General features: G+C 49.6%; 1 protein-coding gene across 1 annotated transcript in view; it reads right to left on the bottom strand.

Moving 5' to 3' along the window:
• The window catches only part of EML4 (EMAP like 4), a 214,613-nt gene that overhangs the window by 57,349 nt on the left and 136,562 nt on the right, over positions 1–20,702 (bottom strand). Inside the window, 6 exon segments of the mRNA XM_075339185.1 lie at positions 191–325; positions 6,567–6,662; positions 7,814–7,924; positions 8,634–8,703; positions 17,964–18,113; positions 20,456–20,579. Coding sequence (XP_075195300.1) covers positions 191–325; positions 6,567–6,662; positions 7,814–7,924; positions 8,634–8,703; positions 17,964–18,113; positions 20,456–20,579 — 686 coding nt within the window.

Raw genomic sequence — 20,702 nt, 5'->3', positions numbered from 1 at the left:
AACAACAGGGCCACTTCTGAACATGGACCTTGTCTGGTGCTGCAGCTCATTCTTAAGGCTAGAATGGCCAACAACACAAAAATAAAATGCAAACTTACACTATATCCCTGAAGACCTCCACCATGTAATCTACCCTCAAAAGAAGCACAATAGATCCCCGGAGGAACAAAGAATAAAAATATCTTCCTACCCCAAATATCCCTTGTTTTCTTGCCAGAGAGTTTCCACTCCAGGTCCAGAAGAAGATGTGCGATTTCCCACAAGTGACTATCGTGTTGGCATCAGTGGGGTGAAATTCTACAGCCAGGACCACCTCATTAGTAGTCTATGAAAATAATGGAAATGATAGAGTATATAAATATAATTTCACATAATACAATTAAACTTATATAAAAAGGTAATAAAGCTTAATTCTTAATCCATACCCCAAAAATGTTGTATCTGAACAATTTTAGGCCGAGGCCACACGAGGATTAGTGCTAGTACTCGCATGACACTCTGCTCACACTTGCAGCACAGCGGGGGCAGTGACATGCGACTGTGGTCCTATAAGACCACAATTGCGGAGAGAAGGGTCGGCGCTGCGGAGAGAAGGGTCGGCGCTGCGGAGAGAAGGGTCGGCGCTGCGGAGAGAAGGGTCGGCGCTGCGGAGAGAAGGGTCGGCGCTGCGGAGAGAAGGGTCGGCGCTGCGGAGAGAAGGGTCGGCGCTGCGGAGAGAAGGGTCGGCGCTGCGGAGAGAAGGGTCGGCGCTGCGGAGAGAAGGGTCGGCGCTGCGGAGAGAAGGGTCGGCGCTGCGGAGAGAAGGGTCGGCGCTGCGGAGAGAAGGGTCGGCGCTGCGGAGAGAAGGGTCGGCGCTGCGGAGAGAAGGGTCGGCGCTGCGGAGAGAAGGGTCGGCGCTGCGGAGAGAAGGGTCGGCGCTGCGGAGAGAAGGGTCGGCGCTGCGGAGAGAAGGGTCGGCGCTGCGGAGAGAAGGGTCGGCGCTGCGGAGAGAAGGGTCGGCGCTGCGGAGAGAAGGGTCGGCGCTGCGGAGAGAAGGGTCGGCGCTGCGGAGAGAAGGGTCGGCGCTGCGGAGAGAAGGGTCGGCGCTGCGGAGAGAAGGGTCGGCGCTGCGGAGAGAAGGGTCGGCGCTGCGGAGAGAAGGGTCGGCGCTGCGGAGAGAAGGGTCGGCGCTGCGGAGAGAAGGGTCGGCGCTGCGGAGAGAAGGGTCGGCGCTGCGGAGAGAAGGGTCGGCGCTGCGGAGAGAAGGGTCGGCGCTGCGGAGAGAAGGGTCGGCGCTGCGGAGAGAAGGGTCGGCGCTGCGGAGAGAAGGGTCGGCGCTGCGGAGAGAAGGGTCGGCGCTGCGGAGAGAAGGGTCGGCGCTGCGGAGAGAAGGGTCGGCGCTGCGGAGAGAAGGGTCGGCGCTGCGGAGAGAAGGGTCGGCGCTGCGGAGAGAAGGGTCGGCGCTGCGGAGAGAAGGGTCGGCGCTGCGGAGAGAAGGGTCGGCGCTGCGGAGAGAAGGGTCGGCGCTGCGGAGAGAAGGGTCGGCGCTGCGGAGAGAAGGGTCGGCGCTGCGGAGAGAAGGGTCGGCGCTGCGGAGAGAAGGGTCGGCGCTGCGGAGAGAAGGGTCGGCGCTGCGGAGAGAAGGGTCGGCGCTGCGGAGAGAAGGGTCGGCGCTGCGGAGAGAAGGGTCGGCGCTGCGGAGAGAAGGGTCGGCGCTGCGGAGAGAAGGGTCGGCGCTGCGGAGAGAAGGGTCGGCGCTGCGGAGAGAAGGGTCGGCGCTGCGGAGAGAAGGGTCGGCGCTGCGGAGAGAAGGGTCGGCGCTGCGGAGAGAAGGGTCGGCGCTGCGGAGAGAAGGGTCGGCGCTGCGGAGAGAAGGGTCGGCGCTGCGGAGAGAAGGGTCGGCGCTGCGGAGAGAAGGGTCGGCGCTGCGGAGAGAAGGGTCGGCGCTGCGGAGAGAAGGGTCGGCGCTGCGGAGAGAAGGGTCGGCGCTGCGGAGAGAAGGGTCGGCGCTGCGGAGAGAAGGGTCGGCGCTGCGGAGAGAAGGGTCGGCGCTGCGGAGAGAAGGGTCGGCGCTGCGGAGAGAAGGGTCGGCGCTGCGGAGAGAAGGGTCGGCGCTGCGGAGAGAAGGGTCGGCGCTGCGGAGAGAAGGGTCGGCGCTGCGGAGAGAAGGGTCGGCGCTGCGGAGAGAAGGGTCGGCGCTGCGGAGAGAAGGGTCGGCGCTGCGGAGAGAAGGGTCGGCGCTGCGGAGAGAAGGGTCGGCGCTGCGGAGAGAAGGGTCGGCGCTGCGGAGAGAAGGGTCGGCGCTGCGGAGAGAAGGGTCGGCGCTGCGGAGAGAAGGGTCGGCGCTGCGGAGAGAAGGGTCGGCGCTGCGGAGAGAAGGGTCGGCGCTGCGGAGAGAAGGGTCAGATTTACAGTGCCTTACGAAAGTATTCGTCCACCTTTTCCCACATTTCAGGCTTCAAGCAAAGATGAATGTTAATGTTATGGTGAAGAATCAACAACAAGTGGGACACAATTGTGAAGTTGAACGAAATGTATTGCTTATTTTAAACATTTGGGAAAAAAAATAAACTGAAAAGTGGAGCGTGCAATATTATTCATCCCCTTTACTTTCAGTGCAGCAAACTCACTCCATAAGTTCATTGAGGATCTCTGAATGATCCAATGTTGTCCTAAATGACTGATGATGATAAATATAAGCCCCTGTGTGTAATCAAGTCTCCGTATAAATGCCCCTGCTCTGTGATAGTCTCAGTGTTCTTTGTAAAACACAGAGAGCATCATGAAGACCAAGGAACACAACAGACAGGTCTGTGATACTGTTGTGGAGAAGTTTAAAGCCAGATTTGGTTACAAAAAGATTTCCACCACTTTAAACATCCCAAGAAGCACTGTGCAAGCGATTATCTTGAAATGGAAGGAGTATCATACCACTGCAAATCTACCAAGACCCGGCCGTCCATCCAAATTTCATGTCAAACAATGTTAGAAGAGTGATCAGAGATGCAGCCAAGAGGCCCATGATCACTCTGGATAAACTGCAGAGATCTACAGCTGAGGTGGGAGAGTCTGTCCATAGGACAACAATCAGTCATACACTGCACAAATCTGGCCTTTATGGAAGAGTGGCAAGAAGAAAGCCATTTCTATCCATTCTATTCATTTATATCCATCCATAAAAAAGTGTCATTTAAAGTTTGCCACAAGCCACCTCCACCTGGGAGACACCAAACATGTGGAAGAAGGTGCTCTGGTCAGATGAAACCAAAATACAACTTTTTATGCACAATGTCAAACGATATGTTTGGCATAAGAGCAACACAGCTCATCACCCTGAACACACCATCCCCACTGTCAAACATGGTGGTGACAGCGTCATGGTTTGGCCTGCTTTGCTTCAGCAGGGACAGGGAAGATGGTTAAAATTTATGGGAAGATGGATGGAGCCAAATACAGGACCATTCTTGAAGAAAACCTGTTGGAGTCTGCAAAAGACCTGAGAATGGGAAGGAGATTTGTTTCCAACAAGACAATGGTCCAAAACATAAAGCAAAATCTACAATGGAATGGTTAACAAATAAACATATCCAGGTGTTAGAATGGCCAAGTCACAGTCCAGACCTGAACCCAATCGAGAATCTGTGGAAAGAGCTGAAAACTGCTGTTCATAAAAGCTCTCCATCCAACCTCACTCAGCTCCAACTGTTTACAAAGGGAGAATTTCAGTCTCTCGATGTACAAAACTGATAGACACATACCCCAAGCGACTGCAGCTGTAACCGCAGCAAAAGGCGGCGCTACAAAGTATTAACTTAAAGGGGACGAAAAATATTGCACGCCCCAATTTTCAGTTATTTTTTAAAAAAGTTTAAAATAAGCAATATATTTCGTTCAACTTCACAACTGTGTCCCACTTGTTGATGATTCTTCACCATAAAATTTAAATTGTTATCTTTATGTTTGAAGCCTGAAATGTGGGAAAAGGTTGAAAAATTCAAGGGGGCTGAATACTTTTGCAAGGCGCTGTATAAATCTGATATAAACAATAGGTGGATGTGTTTTCTGACGACCCAATTTAACGGAAGCCTTTAAGTATTACACGATGTTGTATCTAATGTAATGCAAACTCTTTCATTTAACAGCAGGTTTTCTTCTACCAATCATGGGGGGAGGCTAAAAACGAATTCTAAACATGTGAAATGTAGTCAAAACTAAAAAGCGACAGCGCCTACCACCCCCGGGGCAAAGAGCAGGAATTTCAATAGAAACTCATGCTCAGAAATGTGGAAGAACTGATAAATGTTTTGCACTTGGTAGGACTGAAGGCCAGAATCCTGACACCGGATAATAAAAGATCCGCCGCCATCGCACATGTGGCCTTCATTCCAGAGGACGGCAGAGCTGGCACATCCGGACACATTGCCACAATTAAGGGCTTTTTCGGTAAATATACTGTAAATTGTCATGTTATCACATATGGCAACTGATGTTTATAGAGGAAGCGGCATATTTCTATCCGTGGTTTCTTTCCATTCCTGCAGGCTCTGCAAACACATTTAGGATTTGATGAAGATTTAGGCATGGATTTTAAAAAAAAAAAAAGAAAAAAAAAAAATATAAATAAAATAATTTTCCTCTGTGGAAAAACACGTTTGCTCATTGACAGATGGAGAGACGGATGGGAATGCTTCAATGGGACCAATTGGTTTGCAGATCCACAGGGAAATCTGCAGCAGATACGTGTCTCTCGTGAGTCTTCTAAAAAAATATAAAAATAAAATCTAGGATGTGTGAAAATTAACTACTTAAGAAGTTTCAAAGAAGTCACGTTAAGAGCTGAGCAAAATAATTTGTGTTGCCGTAGTCCAGTGTGGTCCTCAGTGGCAGCCGGATCGGGGCAGTCTTCACATCTGTGGCTGGCATCCTTGGTGGCTCTTGTGCTCACTAAACCTCAAGCAACTTCACACATTATGGGGGGCTTATTGAGTGCAAGAGGCACCAAGGATGCTAGCCACAAACGTGGACTACCTTGGCCCAGCCACAGAGAATCAGACTGGACCACGAGAGCACAAATTTTGCTCCGCTCTTACCATGACTCCATCAAAGCTTTTTATTTAAGAGCTGAGCAAAAAGATTTGTGTTGCCGTGGCCCAGTCAGATTGTCAGTGGAAGCCGGGCCAGGGCAGTCTTGACATCTGTGGCTGGCATCCTTGGTGGCTCTTGCAGTCACTAGGCCTCAAGCAATTTCAAAACATTGTGGGTGGGGGGGGGGCTTACGTGATTACAGATGTGAAGACTGCCCTGGAAAATGGATGCCACTGATGATTGCACTGGACCACATATTTTTGCTCAGCTCTTACCAGGACTCCATTGAAGCTTTTCAAAAAGATTTGTGCTGCCGTGGTTCAGTCTGTTCCGCAGTGGCAGTCGGACCAGAGCAGTCTTGACATGTGTGGTTGCATCCTCTGCGCCTCTTGTGCTCAATAAGCCCCCCACAACGTGTGAAGCTGCTTGAGGTCTAGTGAGTACAAGAGCCATCAAGGATGCCAGCCACAGATGTTAAGACTGCCCTAGTCCAACTGCCACTGACAATCGGACTGGACCACAGGACACATCTTTTTGCTCTGGTCTTATGACTCCATTGAAGCTTTTTATTTAAGAGCTGAGCAAAAAGATTTGTGCTGTCATGGTCCAATCTGCTCAGTGGCAGTTGGACCAGGGCAGTCTTGACATCTGTGGCTGGCATCCTCGGCGCCTCTTGTGTTCACCATGCCTCCCATAACGTCTCAAGTCGCCTAAGGCCTAATGAGAGCCATAGGCACCCACAATGCCAGCCACATAAGTTGGCTGCCACTAAGGACAGGATGATGGATCAGGGCAGAAAGAATCCTGGCGCTCAACTCTAGCCACGTTCATTACTTTTTTTTTTTCACTCCCACGAAAATGACAGACTCCTCAGAAGAGCCAGACAGTTTGGGGGATCATTAGACAACTGATCCGGCACTGCCCTGTGGTTTTCATTCCCTAACAAAGGCTCAGCTGTGAGCATAACTTTAGAATCCGTTCGCACTAGCAGATTGGCTACTAGCTTCCTCAGGACGCACAATACTGTGAATGATTATATTTTATTCAGACCAAAAGATCCTTTCGCCCGACGAGCGTCTCGCTTGTTTATTGGGTGATCAGCAGTTTGTTTATCCTGTAAGATTATCGTGAATCCAGAGACCTGGGCAGTAATGTGTGACCTCCCTGGACTCTGCCTATAGACTATTCTGCCACTAATCCTACTTGGCGAGACTGTTCCTAGGCTTATAGCTCTCTCCGGTTAGTCACATGCAGACGTATAACATTTTAGGGTCTCTCCTGGCCTTGTGTGTGTTGCACTATATCTTTGCAGACCTGAATTTTGAGAATTCTACTAATAGTTGCTTTTTATTGGACAATGTTTGCAGATACATACTGTAGTTACCTCGGATTGTAGTATTTTCATGCAGGGGGTTTCATAGAATTATATACTGGTCAACGGTGCAAAAAAAGACTAAAAAAAACCATCTAAATTTAGAAAAACATCAAATATTTCTGATTACCTTTATTTCTGCTACTTTTGACTTTTTTTGCCAGTCCCACACAGTGAGCATGTGTTCATTGGAGTCATCGATCACAGCCAAGTGTACCCCCGAGTCCTGCAATACAGAAACCGCAAAAAGAAGAATAAAGAGGCATAAACGTACAAAAGGCTGACAGTCTCCAAATGTCGTCATGTAAAAAAGTTGCCACCCTTAGGATAAGTTCACACAGTGCGTTTTTCGGGTGCGTTTTTGGCCTCAAAACTGCATGACTTTGCTTCCCCAGCAAAGTCTATGACTTTCATTTTTGCTGTCCGCACACAACATTTTTTTTAAGCTGCGTTTCTGAGCTTAAAAAAAAAAAAAAAAAAAATGGACATGTCAATTCTTTTCTGCGTTTTCCCCCCATGCAATGCATTGGAAAAACGCAGAGATCAAAAACGCATCCAAAAACGCACCATATCGCGTCAAAAACGCATGCGTTTTTTGCCGCGGGTGCGTTTTTAGCAGCCAAAACCGCACAAAGACGCAGCATCAAAAAAACAGCGTTTGCACATAGCCTTACTCCAATTCTATACATTAATAGGACATGCTGCTAAACTTCTACATGGGCTGCAAATCCTACTACAACCACTAGGTGGCCACAGAAACACATGGCATAAACATCTCCCAACAGAGTATCACAAAAAAAAAAAAAAAAAAAAACTTTTTGTTGTTTACAAAATAAGTCAACTACGAAAGAGCCAGACAGCGGATAATGACACTGCCTCAGAACTCAAGCCTCCTGCTCAGCACCCATAGGAGTGTAAGGGTGCATGCCCACGATCAGTGTTTGCAGAGTTTAGGATGCAGCATGCTTCAGCGGTGTCCAGAACGCTGAGTTGTACAGTACAAGTACAGAGGATTGATTTCTAGAAATCCTGTGCCCACTGTGCTTGTTTTTTCCACAGCAAACACTGATCTGCAGAGTGGCTTTCCAGACAACAGCATGTTAATTGTTTGCTGCAGATTTGCATGTGTCCTCTGTAGTGAGAAGACAAGCGAGAGACCAAAACCCTGATCGTGGGTACGGCAGCTGTGGTCTACTGCGGAGGAGGCTCATGGACCCACAGGATAGGACCCGTTGCGTCCAGAACGCAGTGAGTCCTGATCGTGGGCCCGTACCCTAAGAAACAAGTTTATTTGTAATAATCACATACAATTCACAAGTTACATAATGCAGGAGTATATGGTTTTACAACACATAAAATTGTATAAGTAACACTTACCGCTTTGGAGAAATCCAGGCATCCAACGCCACGCTCAAAGGTCCCGAGGCCGATGACTTGCAACGTGGAGAGGCTGACGGAGTCCCAGACTCTTACATGAGGTTGTAGGGGCTGAAAACATTATATAAAAGTTTAATTTTTCTAGAACTAATCCTTGCTACAAGAGCAGCAGGAGAGATCTGAGAGTCAGAAATTAAAGGAGCTTTGCTTCAGAAGTCGTCACCCATCTTACAGATATGGGAGAAATGGCTAGAAGTTCTCACCCAAGCTTTAAGATTAGGGGGTTCTCGCCGCATAGATCCCCACTGACAGCCATATAAAGGCTCTTTGAATCCTGTTAGACTGGGTCGGCTGTGAACAGGTCACAACTATGCTCCAATCATTCCCCATGGGGTTGCAGTGCTGTTTTGGGCTGGTTTTTTTAGCAGCCCCCATAGAGAATGACTGGATTGAAAGTTGAGCCACAATTTTGTAATGTTACTGAATGATGCAGATTTCAAGAGTCTGAGCTTCACCAGTCAACACATTATCATGGGGTCACCAGACAACCTCTTTAAGGCTTTTAAATTGCATTTATAGAGTAAATATTTTATCTAATAAATGCAATTTAACAGCTTCAGGACATAGCAAGTCATGAAAATATTTAATTTAATTAAAGGTTTAAATATACAATTTAGGTGAGCATCATAAAATACTTTACACCAATTGGATGAATGAAAAACTTGAAGTTTCTAAATATTAAAATTGTGCTAAACTATTAGTTACTTTACATAAAGAAAACGTTATTGCCAATAATACAAAGGAAAAATGTGGCCATTACCCTCCCATCCTTGTCCACTCCTGCAATCTGTCCTGTGGCAATCCGGATTTTGTCTGGATGGAGGGCGATGCTGTATCAAGCAATAAAAGAGAAGATAAAGAAACAAAGACATACATAATGAATACACATCTACTTGTACATCCTTCTCCCTAAATCCCCAAGGTGTTCTTTTTCCTACAGGGGTAACAATGATTACAGCGTCTCAGATTCAGATCTTAACGACAAAAGACATTTAAAAGTTTTTCTTTGTGACAAAGCTACATTATATATATTATATATATATATATATATATATATATATATATATATATATATATATATATATATATATATATATATATATATATATATATATATATATATATATATATATATATATATATATATATATATATATGGGAATTTTGTTTACTTACCGTAAATTCCTTTTCTTCTAGCTCCTATTGGGAGACCCAGACAATTGGGGTGTATAGCTTCTGCCTCCGGAGGCCACACAAAGTATTACACTTTAAAAAGTGTAACCCCTCCCTTCTGCCTATACACCCTCCCGTGCATCACGGGCCCATCAGTTTTGGTGCCAAAGCAGGAAGGAGGAAACTTATAAATTGGTCTAAGGTAAACTCAATCCGAAGGATGTTCGGAGAACTGAAACCATGAACCAAAGAACAATTCAACATGAACAACATGTGTACACAAAAGAACAGCCCGAAGGGAACAGGGGCGGGTGCTGGGTCTCCCAATAGGAGCTAGAAGAAAAGGAATTTACGGTAAGTAAACAAAATTCCCTTCTTCTTTGTCACTCCATTGGGAGACCCAGACAATTGGGACGTCCAAAAGCAGTCCCTGGGTGGGTAAAAGAATACCTCGATAAAAAGAGCCGTAAAAACGACCCCCTCTTACAGGTGGGCAACCGCCGCCTGAAGGACCTGCCTACCTAGACTGGCATCCGCCGAAGCATAGGTATGCACCTGATAGTGTTTTGTGAAAGTGTGCAGACTCGACCAGGTAGCCGCCTGACACACCTGCTGAGCCGTAGCCTGGTGCCGCAATGCCCAGGACGCACCTACGGCTCTGGTAGAATGGGCCTTCAGCCCTGTAGGAACCGGAAGTCCAGACGAACGGTAGGCTTCAAGAATCGGTTCCTTGATCCACCGAGCCAGGGTTGACTTGGAAGCCTGCGACCCCTTACGCTGGCCAGCGACAAGGACAAAGAGCGCATCAGAACGGCGCAGTGGCGCCATGCGAGAAATGTAGAGTCTGAGTGCTCTCACGAGATCTAATGAGTGCAAATCCTTTTCACATTGGTGAACTGGATTAGGACAAAAAGAAGGTAAGGCGATATCCTGATTGAGATGAAAAGGGGATACCACCTTAGGGAGAAATTCCGGGACCGGACGCAGAACCACCTTATCCTGGTGAAATACCAGGAAGGGGGCTTTGCATGACAGCGCTGCTAGCTCAGACACTCTCCGAAGTGACGTGACTGCCACTAGGAAGACCACCTTCTGCGAAAGACGTGATAGAGAAACATCCCTCATCGGCTCGAAAGGTGGTTTCTGAAGAGCCGTTAGCACCCTGTTAAGATCCCAGGGTTCTAGCGGACGCTTGTAAGGTGGGACTATGTGGCAAACCCCCTGCAGGAACGTGTGGACCTGCGGAAGCCTGGCTAGACGCTTTTGAAAAAACACGGAAAGCGCCGATACTTGTCCCTTGAGAGAGCCGAGAGACAAACCCTTGCCCATTCCGGATTGAAGGAAAGACAGAAAAGTGGGCAAGGCAAACGGCCAGGGAGAAAAACCCTGATCAGAGCACCAGGATAAGAAGATCCTCCACGTCCTGTGGTAGATCTTGGCGGATGTCGGTTTCCTGGCCTGTCTCATAGTGGCAATGACCTCTTGAGATAACCCTGAGGACGCTAGGATCCAGGACTCAATTGCCACACAGTCAGGTTGAGGGCCGCAGAATTCAGATGGAAAAAAGGCCCTTGAGACAGCAAGTCTGGTCGGTCTGGTAGTGCCCACGGTTGACCCACCGTTAGATGCCACAGATCCGGGTACCACGACCTCCTCGGCCAGTCTGGGGCGATGAGGATGGCGCGACGGCAGTCGGACCTGATCTTGCGTAACACTCTGGGCAGCAGTGCCAGAGGAGGAAAGACATAAGGCAGTCGAAACTGCGACCAATCCTGAACTAATGCGTCTGCCGCCAGAGCTCTGTGATCTTGAAACCGTGCCATGAATGCCGGGACCTTGTTGTTGTGCCGGGACGCCATTAGGTCGACGTCCAGCGTTCTCCAGCGGCAGCAGATCTCCTGAAACACGTCCGGGTGAAGAGACCATTCCCCTGCGTCCATGCCCTGGCGACTGAGAAAGTCTGCTTCCCAGTTTTCTACGCCCGGGATGTGAACTGCGGAGATGGTGGAGGCTGTGGCTTCCACCCACAGCAGGATCCGCCGAACTTCTTGGAAGGCTTGACGACTGCGTGTGCCGCCTTGGTGGTTGATGTACGCCACCGCCGTGGCGTTGTCCGACTGAATTCGGATCTGCCTGCCCTCCAGCCACCGCTGGAACGCCTTTAGGGCTAGATACACTGCCCTTATTTCCAGAACATTGATCTGAAGGGAGGACTCTGCCGGAGTCCAGGTTCCCTGAGCCCTGTGGTGGAGGAAGACCGTTCCCCACCCTGACAGACTCGCGTCCGTCGTGACCACAGCCCAGGATGGGGGCAGGAAGGATTTTCCCTTCGACAAAGAAGTGGGAAGAAGCCACCACTGAAGCGAGGCTTTGGCTGCCCGAGAAAGGGAGATGTTCCTGTCGAGGGACGTCGACCTCCTGTCCCATTTGCGTAGAATGTCCCATTGGAGTGGACGCAGATGAAACTGCGCAAATGGAACTGCCTCCATTGCTGCCACCATCTTCCCTAGGAAGTGCATGAGGCGCCTCAGGGGGTGTGACTGGGCTCGAAGGAGAGATTGCACCCCTGTCTGTAGTGAACGCTGTTTGTCCAGCGGTAGCTTCACTATCGCTGAGAGAGTATGAAACTCCATCCCGAGGTAAGTCAGCGATTGTGTCGGTGTCAATTTTGACTTTGGGAAATTGATGATCCACCCGAACCTCTGGAGAGTCTCCAGGGCAGTGTTCAGGCTGTGTTGGCATGCCACCCGGGAGGGTGCCTTGACTAGAAGATCGTCTAAGTAAGGGATCACCGAGTGTCCCTGAGAGTGTAGGACTGCCACCACTGTTGCAATGACCTTGGTGAAGACCCGTGGGGCTGTCGCCAGGCCGAATGGCAGTGCCACGAACTGAAGGTGTTCGTTTCCGATGGCGAAACGCAGGAAGCGCTGATGCTCTGGTGCAATCGGCACGTGGAGATAAGCATCCCTGATGTCGATTGATGCTAGGAAGTCTCCTTGGGACATCGAGGCGATGACGGAGCGGAGAGATTCCATCCGGAACCGTCTGGTTTTCACGTGTCTGTTGAGCAGTTTGAGGTCCAGAACGGGACGGAATGATCCGTCCTTTTTTGGCACCACAAACAAGTTGGAGTAAAAACCGCGACCACACTCTTGAATGGGAACAGGGATCACCACTCCTTCTGCCTTCAGAGTGTTCACCGCCTGAAAAAGAGCATCGGCTCGCTCAGGGGGCGGAGATGTTCTGAAGAAACGAGTCGGAGGACGAGAGCTGAGCTCTATCCTGTAACCGTGAGACAGAATGTCTCTCACCCATCGGTCTTGGACATGTGGCAACCAGGCGTCGCAAAAGCGGGAGAGCCTGCCACCGACCGAGGATGCGGTTTGGGGAGGCCGAAAGTCATGAGGAGGCCGCCTTGGGAGCGGTTCCTCCGGCGGTCTTTTTAGGACGTGACTTAGACCGCCATGAATCAGAGTTCCTCTGGCCCTTCTGTGGCCTGTTGGACGTGGAGAATTGAGATCTGGCTGAGGGCCGAAAGGACCGAAACCTCGGTTGTATCTTCCGTTGCTGAGGTCTGTTTGGTTTGGACTGGGGTAAGGACGAGTCCTTTCCCTTGGATTGTTTAATAATTTCATCCAATTGCTCGCCAAACAGACGGTCGCCAGAAAATGGCAAACCGGTCAAGAACTTTTTGGAAGCAGAGTCTGCCTTCCATTCGCGTAGCCACATGGCCCTGCGGACTGCCACTGAATTGGCGGATGCTACCGCTGTACGGCTCGCAGAGTCCAGGACGGCGTTCATGGCGTAGGACGAAAAAGCCGACGCCTGAGAGGTTAAAGACACAACCTGCGGAGTAGAGGCACGTGTGACTGCATTAATCTCAGACAGACAAGCTGAGATAGCTTGGAGTGCCCATACTGCTGCGAATGCCGGAGCAAAAGACGCGCCTATGGCTTCATAGATGGATTTCATCAGGAGCTCTATTTGCCTGTCAGTGGCATCCTTTAGCGATGAACCATCTGCCACTGCAACTATGGATCTAGCCGCCAGTCTAGAGACTGGAGGATCCACCTTGGGACACTGAGCCCAACCCTTAACTACTTCAGTGGGGAAGGGGTAACGTGTGTCATTAAGGCGCTTAGTAAAGCGCTTGTCCGGAAATGCTCGGTGCTTCTGGACCGCATCTCTGAAGTTGGAGTGATCGAAAAACGCACTCCGTGTACGTTTGGGAAACCTAAATTGGTGTTTCTCCTGCTGTGAAGCTGACTCCTCTATTAGTGAAGTTGGAGGAGAAAGTTCTAGCACCTGGTTGATGGACGCTATAAGGTCATTTACTATGGCGTCCCCTTCAGGTGTATCCAGATTGAGAGCAACGTCAGGATCAGAGTCCTGATCTGCCACCTCCGCTTCATCCTCCAGAGAGTCCTCATGCTGAGACCCTGAGCAGTGTGATGAAGTCGAGGGAAGTTCCCAGCGAGCCCGCTTAGTCGGTCTGGGACTGCGGTCCGTGTCGGAGTCCTCACCGTGGGACCTAGGAGACACCCCAGGAGCAGTTTGCTGCGCCGACCGAGGGGGGCCTGGGGGCAATGATTCAACAGTGCCCGGGGCCTGTGTTACCGGTCTGGACTGCAAAGCTTCTAGTATCTTACCGCACAAGAGGTACAAGTTGCAAAATAAGCCTGTGCCTTGGCACCCTTGCTTTTTGCAGACGACATGCTGTTGTCTCCTCTTAGAGCAATCAGTGAGGGTATATAGCCAAAAGCAAATAATGCGGCCGAACAGAGCAAATGTATACACAATATGGATAGAGATATATATATATATATATATATATATATATATATATATATATATATATATATTATATATATATATACACACACACACACACACACACACTTCGGCACCTAGGGGGGCCAGCACCTGGTAACTGGTGCGGTTTACCGACCGCCCTCAGCGGTTGTGTGTCCACCAGATTCCCTGCCTGGGCCTCCCAGCGCTGTGGAGCTCTGTCTGAAGTTCTCCACCGGCAGCAGCGATGATAACAATGGCTGCCAGCGTTCTGAGAGGAGGAGGGAGCCGTGGGCGTGCCTCAGAAAGTGCGGGAATCTGGTGCCCCACAGTGCTCAGTGAGGGGGGAGGAGGATACTAAGTATGCTCCAGCCCTCACCGCTGACGTCCAGTCTAGCGTCCCGCCCTTACCCCTGACTGGCAGGCCCGGGGGCGGGAATATGCGGTACTAGGCCGCAGAAGCCGGGGACTAAATTTAGAAGCGTGGCCGGCAAACAGGCGCGGTCGGCGCGGTAGTCCCGGCGACACAAAACACACAGCAGCTGCTGCAGCGTCCGATACACAGGCGCTCTATGCGCCGTCCCCAAGGGGACACAGAGTACCTCTGAAAAGCAGGGCCTGTCCCTGATGACATCCAGTCTCCTGTCCGTCAGATTCCCTCAGGGGCTGCGGAGGGAGCCCGGTCCCAGTGCATGGTGACCGGTTAGGATCCCACTTCTCCCAGAGCCACTAAAGGGATGGGGAAGGATAACGGCATGTGGCTCCAGCCTTTGTACCCGCAATGGGTACCTCAACCTTAACAGCACCGCCGACCATAGTGGGGTGAGAAGGGAGCATGCCGGGGGCCCTGGGGCCCTCTTTTCTTCCATCCGATAAAGTCAGCAGCTGCTGCTGACTAAAATGTGGAGCTTGCGTGAATGTGTGCCTCCTTCAACACAAAGCATAAAACTGATGGGCCCGTGATGCACGGGTGGGTGTATAGGCAGAGGGGAGGGGTTACACTTTTTAAAGTGTAATACTTTGTGTGGCCTCCGGAGGCAGAAGCTATACACCCAATTGTCTGGGTCTCCCAATGGAGCGACAAAGAAAATCCATATATAAATTATATATAAATTTATATATTTATAAATCTATATATTTTTAAATCTATATATTTTTAAATTATATATTAATATACATATATTTATATATAATATATATATATACACACACAAACATTTTTGTTATAGAAGTGCATTGTTTTCCTTTGAACCTCTGGTTTATTGGCTTATTTATTTATGGACTATTTTTTTTCTCATATTAATTTTTTTTTTTAAATTTATGTATGGGGCGGAGTAGTGCTGGTGCTCACGTGCTGCTGAGATCCACTAACGATGAAGATAACAGGCTTAAACTAATATATAAATCATATTTTATCTGAATCTGCTTTTGTTTACCTGTAATGAGATAAGACACAGGGCTGAATTATCTGTTTTAACTCTTGCAGCATGCTGTCTTCAGGTTACATTGCAAAAACCTGCTGACAGAGTCCCTTTAATATGGGTGACCTCACTCGTCTCATGTCTTAAATGGAACCTCACCACACGCAGGATGAAACAGGCACTGTCTGCCCTACTCCACAAGACTATACACACAAATATACGGAGAGACCTGTCAGTCATTGGGATCAGGGTGGAGATTTGCTGTTCTAAGGGTGTTTTGGTTTCTCAGATTCTGCAGAGTTTAAGAATGAAAAAAATACGACTGTGCAATAAAGCCGGACAACGATTTGTGCTGGTTTAGGCAACAGGAATCAGATGACAGCTTCCCTTTAGTAAGACTTTGAGGTAAATGCGGAGATATGACGATAAATCATGATATTCAAGTTATGTCAGTAAGCCCTCTCCTGGTGTCACCCCCCCCTTTCCTTCCCACAGCTCCTTCAATCAGAAAAGTTACCACAGGGATAAAGCTGGGTTCACACTAAGCGACAGCGACAACGACGTCGCTGTTACGTCACCATTTTCGGTGACGTAACAGCGACCTTGTAAGTCGCTGTTATGATCGCTGCTTAGCTGTCAAACACAGCAGAAGCAGCGATCATAACGTCGCTGTGCTACATGTGCAGAGAGCAGGGAGCCGCGCTTAGCGCTGGCTCCTTGCTCTCCTAGGTACAGTACACATCGGGTTAATTAACCCGATGTGTGCTGCAGCTACATGTCACAGTGCAGAGAGCAGGGAGCCGCACGCACTGCTTAGCGCTGGCTCCTTGCTCTCCTTGCTACAGTACACATAGGGTTAATTACCTGATGTGTACTGCAGCCACATGTGCACAGAGCAGGAGCCGGCACTGGCAGCAAGAGCGGAGGCTGATAACGAAGGTAAATATCGGGTAACCAGGGAAAGGTCTTCCCTTGGTTACCCGATGTTTACGCTGGTTACAGCTTCGCAGCTGCCAGACGCCGGCTCCTGCTCGCTTCATTTCGTCGCTCTCTTGCTGTCACACACAGCGATGTGTGTGTCACAGCGGGAGAGTGACGACCAAAAAATGAAGCTGGACATTCAGCAACGACCGGCGACCTCACAGCAGGGGCCAGCTCGTTGCTGGATGTCACACACAGCGACAGCGACGGGACGTCGCTGCAACGTCACAGAAAATGGTGACGTAGCAGCGACGTCGTTGTCGCTGTGTGTGACACCAGCTTAACTGGTTTGTTTAGCAGATAGGTGTCAGAGGAACTGGTCTGTGTTCCACTCACCCAGCAGAAGGCAATCTCCTGTGATATGAAGATTAGATGAGCTGTGAACAATGGACACAGGATGACCCCCTGCTGTGACCCTGTAACAGGAGTTTGTATCTCATTACCAGGCTTTGGAAGCCACCAGACAGAAAGACTCCGGTAAAATATGGTTAATATCTCGTGAGCCATATTTCCGATAAATACGGCAACCATAAAAATGGTGTCTCCGCATGCAGATGATGCTGACACACCTTTTTTATGGGAGTGGGACCTTGGGAAGTTCCCCAGTCGTGATATCAGCCAGTGGGGAACTAGCAGACAAGCCATGAGTCCTCTCGTTTTGCAGCAAAATTCATAACTGTCACAAAGAGAATTGGCGTCCACCTACGACGTTCCCAAGCAAAGTTATAGCCAATATCCCCTTTTTGGATATTATCCTGACTCCAGCCAGGGGTGGCAGTGCTCCCTCTGAGGTCACTAAGGTAGGAGGGGACAGGGATCCGGCCAGGATTGATAACCACAGTTCGGACATTTTAGTTTGTTCTTTGCTTGGGGGTCTGGTCGGGAAAGACCTGTGAGGGAGTTCCGGAAACCTGGTCTAACAGCGCCCCCCTGTGACCAGACGCACAAGGTAACTGCTTGAATTGTATCTTACTTGTATATGTACTCTGACTCATCTATGTATATATTCTGTAGAACGCCTATTGTATATATTGTAGTTTCTAGTGTGGCTTCGGCCGATTAAATTATATAATTAATCTTGGGCTGTTCTGTTATCTCGATCGTGAATCCCACGTCTGTGTGTTCGACTAATAGTTACCGTAAATCGGTTGGTGGCAGCGAGTTTGTGCCAAGGATCATTGTGGGGCAGCCAGTGAAATTCGGGGAGGTTTTTATATATTCCGTCCACGGAGGTCGGGGGAATATATACCCTACTCTCACCGGGGACCCTTCAATAAATCGGCATAAGTAGAATAGCGGCCTCCTTGCTTATTGTCGGGCAATTCCATAATTGGCCTGACTATAAGAGGGGCGCTAGAGAGCGCGTCACGTGCTCTGTCTGTCGGTCGGGAGGTATAAAGGAGGGGCGTGACTCCTGCTTGTTACCCCCCGATCGTGATATTAGTGGCCAGCTTGGGGGATTTCTGAGTGACCCCCCCGGCTGTTTGTGACAAAGACGTAGGGTTAAAATGTTGCCCAGATGAAAAACACCTTTTAAAATGCGCATTTTTTGATGAATTGGCAATAAAAATATTACATAAAACGTAAAGAAAACATTTGTTCCAGATGGAAAACCTAAAAGAAACAAGAAGTAACAAAACAAAAAGAATAATATATAAGTTTATACTCAAAAGGGGAAAAAAACAAACAAAAAAAACCAAAACATTATAAAAATGCGACCTTACCACTTCACACAATCGGTGTGCCCCAGATAGTGCCGCTGAGTCCTCTCCTCATAGTTGAACAGTACTACGACAGACGCTATGAAATACACGATTTCCCCGGTGGGGAGGAGGTACACATTAGCGCGACAGTCTCTACCGCGATAACCGTATCTATTGTGCTCGGTTAAGGTGAAGACAAATTATAAGGGAGGTCACAGAAGTTACAGGACGCAGAAACTTTCTACACAAACTGATATCACAGAGGATTCCACTTCTGTGCTGCGATCCTCATAACGGACTGATCCCAAACTATAGGAAGAGTTTGGTACAATTATTAGTGGTGCAACCAGTTATGTGAAAGGGGACACAGTGTGGGGTGATGGCACCTTCTCATTTCAACTCTGCTTTTCACAAATACTTGCTAAAAACGTCCTCTTAACATCTAACATCAACTTTAACTCCGAATTTGGGACTGGAAGAACACAGCACTAAAGAGAACCTGTCATCAGATTGCACAATACAAACCATATACGTTATAGAAAGGTCTTGATCCTGATGAGGCTGGCATACTGACCATGACAATCTACATCATTATGGCTGAAAGATTCAGCAGTAGCAGGGAGGAGGAACACTGAGGAGCCGTCACTCAGGCTAGGTGGGCGGAGATTCAGCAGTAGCAGGGAGGAGGAACACTGAAGAGCCATCACTCAGGCTAGGTGGGATGAGATTCAGCAGTAGCAGGGAGGAAGGACGCTGAGGAGCCATCACTCAGGCTAGGTGGGAGGAGATTCAGCAGTAGCAGGGAGGAGGGACACTGAGGAGCCGTCACTCAGGCTAGGTGGGAGGAGATTCAGCAGTAGCAGGGAGGAGGAACACTGAGGAGCCGTCACTCAGGCTAGGTGGGAGGAGATTCAGCAGTAGCAGGGAGGAGGGACACTGAAGAGCCATCACTCAGGCTAGGTGGGATGAGATTCAGCAGTAGCAGGGAGGAAGGACGCTGAGGAGCCATCACTCAGGCTAGGTGGGAGGAGATTCCGCAGTAGCAGGGAGGAGGGACACTGAGGAGCTGTCACTCAGGCTAGGTGGGGGGAGAGTCAGCAGTAGCAGGGAGGAGGGACACTGAGGAGCTGTCACTCAGGCTAGGTGGGAGGAGATTCAGCTGTAGCTGGGAGGAGGAACACTGAGGAGCCGTCACTCAGGCTAGGTGGGAGGAGATTCACCAGTAGCAGGGAGGAGGAACACTGAGGAGCCGTCACTCAGGCTAGGTGGGAGGACATTCAGCAGTAGCAGGGAGGAGGGACACTGAAGAGCCATCACTCAGGCTAGGTGGGATGAGATTCAGCAGTAGCAGGGAGGAAGGACGCTGAGGAGCCATCACTCAGGCTAGGTGGGAGGAGATTCAGCAGTAGCAGGGAGGAGGGACACTGAGGAGCTGTCACTCAGGCTAGGTGGGGGGAGAGTCAGCAGTAGCAGGGAGGAGGGACACTGAGGAGCTGTCACTCAGGCTAGGTGGGAGGAGATTCAGCTGTAGCTGGGAGGAGGAACACTGAGGAGCCGTCACTCAGGCTAGGTGGGAGGAGATTCACCAGTAGCAGGGAGGAGGAACACTGAGGAGCCGTCACTCAGGCTAGGTGGGAGGACATTCAGCAGTAGCAGGGAGGAGGGACACTGAAGAGCCATCACTCAGGCTAGGTGGGATGAGATTCAGCAGTAGCAGGGAGGAAGGACGCTGAGGAGCCATCACTCAGGCTAGGTGGGAGGAGATTCAGCAGTAGCAGGGAGGAGGGACACTGAGGAGCTGTCACTCAGGCTAGGTGGGGGGAGAGTCAGCAGTAGCAGGGAGGAGGGACACTGAGGCTAGGTGGGAGGAGAGTCAGCAGTAGCAGGGAGGAGGGACACTGAAGAGCCGTCACTCAGGCTAGGTGGAAGGAGATTCAGCAGTAGCAGGGAGGAGGGACACTGAAGAGCCGTCACTCAGGCTAGGTGGGTGGAGATTCAGCAGTAGCTGGGAGGAGGGACACTGAGGAGCCGTCACTCAGGCTAGGTGGGTGGAGATTCAGCAGTAGCTGGGAGGAGGGACACTGAGGAGCCGTCACTCAGGCTAGGTGGGAGGAGATTCAGCAGTAGCTGGGAGGAGGGACACTGAGGAGCCGTCACTCAGGCTAGGTGGGTGGAGATTCAGCAGTAGCTGGGAGGAGAGACACTGAGGAGCCGTCACTCAGGCTAGGTGGGAGGAGATTCAGCAGTAGTAGGGAGGAGGGACACTAAGAACTGGCAAGAAGGCATTGGTTGGCAGCCGTTCAGTATCGGTCTCATCGGGTCCAAGATCCATCTTATGTATGCAGTTTGTATTGTACAATCTTGTGACTGCTCTGTATTATACTTGCTTGAAACCTTGAAGGAGGCCATGAACAGTTATAAACACACACAATAAAAATGTGTAATATGACAAAGATGTGAGAATAGTCCTACAGTTGTGACAATATGCTATTATGATGGACACAGAAGGATACACCCACTCCAGCTTTAATTTCTCGGGGGGCAGTTCTGTTCTTATATCTTCATAGTTTTCCACGTCTGAAGGAATGAACATTGTGATTGGTCGGCCTCGCATAAACATCTTAATGTATTCTCCTTCTACAGAAACAAGACAAGAATAGACAGTATGGAGTCAGTCATTAAAAGAAGGAAAAAAACCAACAGCTCACCCGTCAGCCTTAAAGATGGTGCTGCTGAAGAGGAGAGCGGCGGCCGCTGGGG

The sequence above is a fragment of the Anomaloglossus baeobatrachus genome, chromosome 3, assembly GCF_048569485.1.
Source record: "Anomaloglossus baeobatrachus isolate aAnoBae1 chromosome 3, aAnoBae1.hap1, whole genome shotgun sequence".
NCBI classification, from domain to species: Eukaryota; Metazoa; Chordata; class Amphibia; order Anura; family Aromobatidae; genus Anomaloglossus; species Anomaloglossus baeobatrachus.
This window is presented reverse-complemented; position numbering and strand designations above follow the sequence as displayed.